This window comes from Mobula hypostoma, chromosome 19 (assembly GCF_963921235.1).
Source record: "Mobula hypostoma chromosome 19, sMobHyp1.1, whole genome shotgun sequence".
Classification (NCBI taxonomy): Eukaryota; Metazoa; Chordata; class Chondrichthyes; order Myliobatiformes; family Myliobatidae; genus Mobula; species Mobula hypostoma.
Genome location: NC_086115.1, coordinates 24,274,091 through 24,283,310, shown reverse-complemented (window position 1 = coordinate 24,283,310; position 9,220 = coordinate 24,274,091). Strand labels below are relative to the sequence as shown.

Below are 9,220 nucleotides of genomic sequence, written 5' to 3'. Positions count from 1 at the left end.
TGTCACTGATTTCTAAGGGAGAGGTTCCAGCATTTCCTCTGCTGTTGATGTCAGGTCACTTTGAAACTGTGCATCAAGGGCACAATCCAAAATGAAGTGAATTTTCAGTGGAGGAGACAAAGCAATGTGTCTTTGTGCTTTAGCAAAGCCTCTTGAGCTGAGCGTGTTGATCTGTACTCAGGCAATGGAACATAGTACAGTACATCACAACACTGGCACTTCAGTCCATGATGTTATGCAGCTATTAACCTACTCCACGATCAACCTAACCCTTCCCTCCCACATAGCTCTTCATTTTACTTTTATCCAGGTGCCTATCTAAGATTCTCTCAAATGTCCCCACTGTAACTGCCTCTACCACCACACATGCCGTGCAGATACCATTCTGTGTGTAAAATACCCACCTCTGACATCTTCCTCCACTTTAAAATCATTTCCACCCTGGGAAAAGGGTGTTGACTGTCCACTCTGTCTATACCTTTGTCAAGTCATCTCTCATCCTCCTTAGCTCCAAGGAGAAAAGCCCTAGCTTATTCAACCTCTTCTCATAATAAATGTTCTCTAGTCCAGGCAGAATTTTGGTAAATCTCTGCACCTTCTCAAAATCTATCCTTCCTAAAATGAGGTCTCCAGAATTGAACACAATACTTCAAGTGCGGACTCTTGTGGAGCCGCACCGTTGCCTCACAGCTCTTGATCTCAATCTCCTGACTGATGAAGGCCAACATAACGTTTTTTTTCATGTTCAGACACTATCATTGCATAAACGGAGGCCACTGAGTCTCTAATCGGGTCTCAGAGTAATTCCATGAAGCTCTACCCAAAGGCCCATGGGCATTACTTTCTTACCTTTCACAAAGGTTTTCAAAGCAGCCACAAAGCTAGGCCCCAACTTCAAGGCTAATAGTCAGCCCTGACCCCTCCAAAATAACCACTTGTCCACGTCATTAGTAAAAAAAAATACAACTACCACAGTTCAGCAGATTTCTCAATTTTTTTTTGGAATGACAAATGACGAAAACTTATTTTATTTTTAAAATATTAATGTGTTGCTATAAATGTTTTTTTTCTTTTGTCTTTTAGAATGTTTATAATTGTTACTGCTGATGCACGTCAGCATTCTGAGGTGAAATCAGCCTGTTATTTAGGTGGATTGAAATGTTAGTTCAGTCCTGCCGAAGGGTCTCTGCCCGAAACATCTACTGTACTCTTTTTTCCATAGATGCTGCCTGGCCTGTTGAGTTCCTCCAGCATTTTGTGTGCGTGTTGCTTGGATTTCCAGCATCTGCAGATTTTCTCTTGTTTGTGAAATGTTCTAATCTGTCTCGTTCTTTGGAATTTCTGCGCCACACTGTTGTAGTTACTGACCGTACTCAACTTCCAGCAGAGCTTTGACATTGACAACAAAATTGTTCGACGAAACCTGTTTGCCCAGCCACCGCAGACTAAACATTAGGTGGTGAGGGAGTGGGGGGTTTAATTTTCTGATTGACAGACGTGGCGACCAATCACAAACCGAGCGATATTCAAGTCAGCTAATGGGATCGGGGCAAGGGGAAGGCGTTGCCGGGTGGTTGAGGAGCGGTTGGCACTTCGGCAGAGAAGGAAGTTTCGGGGATAAAGCGTGTGGAAGAGTGGGGCCGACGGTGCCTGGTGGGACGGCACAACTTTCGCTGCGTTTAATCGCGCCCGAGCTTCGACTGGCGACGTGGCCCAAGAAAACGATGGTGTCGTGGATCATCTCGAGGACTGTGGTGTAAGTGGGAATATGGGAGGCTGGGAGGCCGGGAGGCCCTTGGGCCTCCAGGACCCATTAACCTTTAACGCCTCCACCCAAAGTAACGAACCATCTCGGCAAACTGCGTCAACAGCGATAGTGGGCTCTCCGGTTATAGAACATGAATCGGCGATGTTTACCACTTTCCTTCCTCCCCCCCCCACTCTCCACTGCACCTCTGCCCCTCCACCCCACCACCCTCCACCACACCTCTGCCCCTCCCCACCTCCACCGCACCTTTTCCCCATCCCATCCCACCCCACCCCACCCAAGTACATGACGGGAGAACGATGTTAACGTGTTAGTACATGTGTATCAAAATCTGTCTGTCCTGGATGCTGTGGTTGAATGTGGAGATAGTTCCTTCACCCTTTCAGTCCTTGTACAGTAAACCCGTAGATGCCGACGGGGTGGTTTATGGTATGACCAAAAGGAGAAAGTAATAGCTGTTCATACTAGAACTATTTAATCTTGTAGGAAGACACATGACTTTAGAACAATACATCCCTCAAAAGAGCTTTTTGTTGAAAATCCATTATATATCTTTAAAAAAAATTAACGTCAATTGTAACAACTGGGTTGGGATTGTTGGACAGTTGAATGTAAATGATTGCTGTATAGGTAGATTGCCAAGTGAACTGACATACGAAGGAGCTTTGAGAAGCGTGAATCTTAAAATACTGGCGATATTGATCATGCCAAGCAGAGTCTGCAGAGAGGGAAAGAGAATTAACCTTTCAGGCAGATGACCTTTAACTAGAATTGTTTATATTTCAAGAAAACTTTGAATGTTTCAGTACTTAATTACTCACCGAATTTAGTAGTGAATTACGAAATCCTGATTGGGTGGATCAAGAAGCTACAGAAAGTTGTAAAATTAGTCAGCTCATGGGTACTTGCCTCTAGTATCCAAGACATCTTCAAGGAGCGGTGCCTCAGAAAGGTGGTGTCTATTGCTAAGGACCCCCCCCCCTCCCAGGGCATGCCCTTTTCTCACTGTTACCATCAGGAAGGGGGTACAGAAGCCTGAAGGCACACTCTCAGCGATTCAGGAACAGCTTCTTCCCCTCTGCCATCCGATTCCAAAAGGGACATTGAACACTACCTCACTTTTTAATTTATTATTTCTGTTTTACACTTTAAAAAAAAATAACCATTTAATATGTATACTTATTTGTTTTTTCATTCTATATTACGTATTGCATTGTACTGCTGCTGTTAAGTTAACAAATTTCACGACATGCTGGTGATTCTGATTAGGATCAACTTGTTTAATTATCTAACTTCAAAAATGTGATCTTGGGCTACTTTTTCTCTTGCATCAATCTTGCAATGCTCTTCGTGTGTGACTTTTCTTGATTTATATGTGTGGTGCAATCATCACACTCCTTCAAGGTCCCAGCTTGGTTCTCTGTTTGTCCATTAAGCATTTTTAAATATGCATGCTTCACTGGTTATGATAGATTAGAGTTATAGAATCATAGGCCCTTCTAGTCTGTGCTGAACTATTCATCTGCCTAGTCCTATGGACCTGTTCCTGAACCATAGCCTGCCTTCTCCATACCCTGCCTAATTTTCTCTTAACATTTAAAAATTTATCCTGCATCCACCATGTTCCACATTCTCACTACCCTCTGAGTGAAGAAGTTCCTCCTTATATTCCCCTAAACATTTCGCCTTTCACCCTTAACCCTTGATCTCCAGTTCTCGTCTCACCCAACCTCCATGGAAAAAGCCAGCTTGCATTTACCCTATCAATACCCCTCTTTGTTTTGTATACCTTGTGAATTAAATAACTATGCATTTTTATTTCAAAGTGAGGTACTTCAAAGACCTTTATGTTCAGAATAAGGGTATTAACATTCCTGTTAACATCTGCAGCTTTATTATATTTTAGAACATATGGAGTATAATAAATGGCACAGCTATAGCAGATAATTGGGAAGGATTACTGTAAATATTAATCATTTGTGAGGCTGTATGTGAGGGTATTGAAATTATGGTGGATTGTGGTTAATCGGGGCAGCCAGATTTTTTTGGGGACAACTTTTTTTTTAAACAAGCTAAGCAAGAAATTTAACCCATATTTATTTTATTTATTTGAGCTACTATGCTGCTAAATTGGAGCAGGAGACTACTGCCGAACAGTTTCTAACTAGCATCAATCGCATGTACTTCTGCATCTGTTAGACCTACGCTGTGCTTAGAGTGAACAGATTTTAAATACTCAGTTGTGTATATTTGTGTTCAAGAAGTGTACACTGGATGAATTCCTTTGTTGATATCTAATAGGAATTAATACAATTTTAAGTACTGTAGTAGTATTGGCAGAGTTCTAGTTTGTAATGTATTTCGTTTAATTTCCCTTTATTAAAAATGCATATCTTTTTAACTTTTTCCATGAAACTTCAGCTAATTGGTGCAGCTGCTTGATTGGGCCAAAGAGTATTGGTCCCGATGTGTCCCAAGACATTGGTTGTGGCTGGGTCGGGTAGAGGTGGGAGTATGGAGCAAAAAACGAACAGCTGGGGGAGATTGGGTCAGACAGCATCTGTGGAGATGAAGGGATAGTCGATATTTCGGATCTAGACCCTACATCGAGACTGAGTGTAGTGGGAATATAGCCAGTATAGAGTTGAGAGGGGGTGGTGAGGAGAGGCTTGCAGGTAATGGGGAGAACCAGAGGAGGAGGCAGGTGCACTCCTTTCTTTCTCTTTCCTACCCACGCCTCTCCCATCATCCACACTCCATTCTAGTACCCCCTGCCCAACTGGTTGTATTTGCCTTACACTTCCGTACTGTATCTAGGGGTCTCCTATCATTTATTTGGCTCCCACTATCACCTTGTTTACTTCATATATTTCAGTATCTGCAGCCTTTTGTGTGCTCCTTTATCATCTCCCAGCCTCTGTCCCTTCCTCCATCTGTTCCCATTTTCTCTACCTATTACTCATGAGCCAATGTCATTCAACTCTGCCATCTAGACCATGCTCTCTTCTTGCTGCTGCCATCAAGAAGAAAATATAGGAGCCTCAGAACTCATACCGCCAGGTTCTGGATGAATTGTTACCCCCAACCATCAGACTCTTGAACCAGAGTGGATAACTTCACTCACACCAACACTGAACTGATTCCACAGCCAGTGTACTCAGTTTCAAGGGCTCTACAACTTGAGTTTTCAGTATTCATTATTGATATTATTTTATTTTTCTTTTTGTATTTGCACAATTCATTGATTTTGCACATTCATTGTCTTTGTGCACAGTTTTTCATTCTATTGTGTTTCTTTGTATTTACTGTGAATGCCCACAAAAATGCATCTGATGATAGTACATGGTGACGTACGTGCTTAGATATAAATTTACTTCGAACTTCATCTGCCCATCTTCCTCCACACCTGGTCCCACACATCACCTGTCAGCCCCAGTCTCACCCTCCACCCTTACTCCTTACTAGTGTTTATGTCCACTGTATACTTTCAGTATTGACCCAAAACTCCCCCATTCCTTTTGCCTGACCCACTGAGTCCCTCCAGCAATTTGTTTTTGTTCCAGATTTCCACATCTGCAGGGTCTTGAGTTCCCAGAGGTGTCAATGTGTTGTTTTGGAGATGGCAGTTGATCCTTGTGATGGAAACTGACAGAATCATCAAGTTCAAAGTTCAGTTTGAAGATGATTAGGAGAAGGGAAAGAATAAGTCAAAAGTTTGATGGGTCAACAATGAAAAATGGTGAGCAGCTTTAAGTGCCGTGGTGTTAAAATTGGCGGATCTGTCCTGGGCCCAACACATTGATACAGTCATAAAGAAGGCATACCACTGGCTCTACCTAGGAGTTTGAGGAAACTTTGTATGTCACCAAAGATTCTTGCAACTTTCTATAGATGTATGATGAACACCTTTTTGCAACGTCTTGTAACAATTAACTCAGATTGGATCAATCATAAGCAGGTTTATTTTATTGCAGCAAGGGAAGACTGGCACTGCACAAGAGCTGGTGATGGCTTTGGAAAAAAGACAGCATAGTAACTCTTTTATACACATGTACAGCTACTGCGTGTCATTTCAAGGATGGTACATTCTGTTCTGCTTAATCATTGTACTTAGTATTCTTCCAATAACTAAATCCACTGGTCTGCAGTTTGTCAAAGGTTTGTGTTTCATTGGAATAATGTTGCATGGACATTGTTAGCAAGGCATTCCTGTAAACGTAAATTTACTGGATCAAATAATGACAGTATAAAAAGATCGTTAATTATCTTTTAACCCGTTTATTTCTTCGAGCGCAGCCGGTGAGTAAACTAGGACCTGACATCAGGGAGAGAAACGTTCTCATTTCCCCGGCGGTTCAACAAGTTCACTGCCTGATGCCAGAATTGTTCGAAGTTATAAGGCCACCGATACAAAAGAACAATTTGATAAGCATTTTAGCCAAGTCAATGGACTATTGATACAAAGAACAATCAGTTTGGTAACCAGTCCAGCCACCTTAATTAAAGAAAGGAATATCCTACCTGGTTTGTTGGAGCCACAGCTTAATTACAAAGATGAGAACATCCGTCAAATTTATGTTTTAATTAAGAAAGGAATGATCTGTCTTACTTCTATCAGGTACTGCTTTTTGTCAAAATCAAAAAGGTGTGAAAAGCCAGAAGACATCTTATGTGGATCTGGGTGAACTTTAACCCTTATCTCACTCCAGAGAAAGCAGCTGTGAGACATTATTCAAACACACTGCAGTCACAGACATAGTCAGTACTTAATCCATTGTTTACAGGAATCTGAGAATCCCCCATTCCCTTAAACTTTATCCCCTCCTTTTTATCATTACATGATAACTTTTCAGAACAGGTTGTTGCTTCTACAACATGATACAAAACATACCCAACATGCTCCCCGTTCTACTTGCTTAGCATAGGAGGGACAGAAAAGTGTTAACTTGGGGGCCTCCCGAAACAGGGGCAGGTCCCCTTAGGGTCATTAAAATCATCATTAACCAATACATTTTTCAGTCCTTATCAGTTCTGCCAGTAACGTGTTTACAGTCTGTTCGATGTATCCACCTTCACTGCAGTAGGTGTTGTCAGTAGCACTTGGTGTGGTCCTTTCCGCCTCAGTTCCAAATTCTTACAATCCCAGTTCTTAATCAGGACAAAATCTCCAGGCTCAGTGGTGGGGTAGTCACCCTTAGGCTGGGTGTCGTCCTCTCGATTGGGCCTGTCGTACCTGTGAATGCAAGCTTTGGATAGTTTTAGTTAACTTGCATAAATATTTTCCCATCTCGTCCCCTAAGGTATGCATGTCCATCCTTTCAGGAAGGGGAGGTTGGGCCAGTTCCGTCTGCCATGGGGCTCGCCTGGGCTTCCGGTAGATAATCTCGGTGGGGGATAACCGCGTTTTAACTGGGGGTGTGAGTCTCATGTGGAACAAGGCCAGAGGTAAAACCTTAAGCCAGGTTAGCCCAGTTTCTTGCATAAGTTTAGTTAGCTTATTCCTTAAGGTTCCATTTGCTCGTTCCACTATACCAGCTGCTCTTGGATGGTGGGCACAGTGAAATTGCTGTTTTATTACCAGTTCTTTACAGATTTTCTCATTTATCTTAGCATTAAAATAAGGTCCATTGACTGAGCTTATTGGTTCAGGTAATCCATAACAGGGAATCACTTCTCTTAATATTTTTACAACAGTATTATCAGTAGTGTTTGGGCACGTGGCCAAGTGGTTAAGGCGTTCATCTAGCAATCTGAAGGTCGGTAGTTCGAGCCTCAACTGTGGCAGCGTGTTTGTGTCCTTGAGCAAGGCACGTAACCACACGTTGCTGTGGTGTCTGTGTGAGGCATGGCGCCCCACACAGACTTCCAATCTGCGCCTTGTAAGGCATGAAAATGCCTGACGCAGGCCTCTCATGGTCTGAGTCGACGTTCCCTCCGCATTATCAGTAGTGGGTATAGCCTCTATCTATCTGCTAAATATATCTACTATTACCAAGCAATATTTACAACAATGTATTCTAGGTAGTTCAATAAAATCAAGTTGTAAACAAGAAAAAGGTCCACCAGGCAAGGGGGTAGTTTCGGAAACAGAAGGCATTCCCTTTCCAGCATTCGTTTTTTTTCTACATGCTGTGGCTCAGTTTTCAACTACTTGCTGGAAATCAGGGCGCCACTGCCACCAAGTTATTAACCATTCCCTCCTTGCCCAAGTATGTACAATTATTTACATAATCTATCAAGATAGATAAGAAAACAGAGGGAACACAAACCTGTCCTGCAGGGGTCACCCATAAATTGGTCTGAGGTTCAAGGTGGCAACCCATTTGGGGCCATAGTTTGCGCTGTCCTTCGGGGCGTCCACCTGGAATTTACGTATTTTCCCCCATCTCTGGCATACACGTCCTTAGGTTTTGTCTAATAAGAACTTGTTGGGCTTCTGAGGGGACTAAAAGTGTGGGGTCCAAGGCTGTCTGTTTTGCTGCTGCACCAGCCCGAGCATTACCCTTAAATATCTCATTAGATTCCCCAGTACGGGCTGCACATCTAATAATAGCCAAAACTCTAGGTAGCTGTAGAGCGGTGAGTAAGTTGTTTACAAAGGTATCATTACTAATGGGGGTGGGGGGGCAGAGGAAGTCAGGAATCCCTGAAGTTCCGTAGTCAGGGCATAATGGGAGTCTATGGAAAAGTCCGCACTTTAATCTGTTTGAGATTTCTTTTCCACAGGCTTTTTCATTTTAAAATTCGAAACGTTAATCAAAGAGAATTCCAGCTTAGGCTTGTACTTTTGGCTTCTCCACTGAAACCCTCATTCAGGCCCTTTTTATTTTGTTCCAAATAGTTGTGGGCTCCCTTTTCAAAGTCATCTTCATTTATGACTTTGTTTTTTTTAAGGTCTTCTACAAAGAATTGGTTCTGTGGTGGATTCTTCAAAATCAGAACTGAGTAGTCTGTTGCTAGGATACAGGCATGAGTCAGAGCAAGTAGCTCAGCCTTCTGGGTGGAGACAGCTGCTGCAAAGGAGGCTTGCTCAATTACTTCACTGTCGTCACTTATTGCATAGCCAGAACATCGTTTTCCTGCTGGATCCACAAAAGAGCTACCATCCTCATAAAACGTTGCCTCGGGGTTGAGGGGCTATTGCAGAAAGGATGGGAGAGTCTGTCTTTCTTTCACGGTGATCTGGACCGGGGGTGGGGGGGGTGGGGTGCAGTTGGTGCAACTGACTTCATGCCCTCAAATTGCCCAGAGATGGGGTATAACGTCTTGGGTTCAGTCAATATTAAAAGAGTGTCTTACCAGATGTCCCATCTTCACCTTTGACTCCTTCCAGTATCGGAGTTGGCCCGCGGCCAAGTCTCCCTCGGTGCTGGAGGTTTGTTTCGTCAGGGTGTAGGCAAGGAACCCAGGCTCTTTGGCCTGAACCCAGGGCAAAGCCTAACAGTGGTATGG

The 9,220-nt window shown here is 43.1% G+C and overlaps 1 protein-coding gene across 1 annotated transcript in view; it reads left to right on the top strand.

Annotated features, from left to right (window-relative positions):
• The first annotated feature begins 1,561 nt into the window (after window positions 1–1,561).
• Window positions 1,562–9,220, top strand: part of reep3b (receptor accessory protein 3b) — a 70,975-nt gene continuing 63,316 nt past the window's right edge. Inside the window, exon 1 of the mRNA XM_063071548.1 lies at window positions 1,562–1,756. Coding sequence (XP_062927618.1) covers window positions 1,725–1,756 — 32 coding nt within the window. The 5' untranslated portion in view covers window positions 1,562–1,724. The remainder of the gene's footprint in view (window positions 1,757–9,220) is intronic.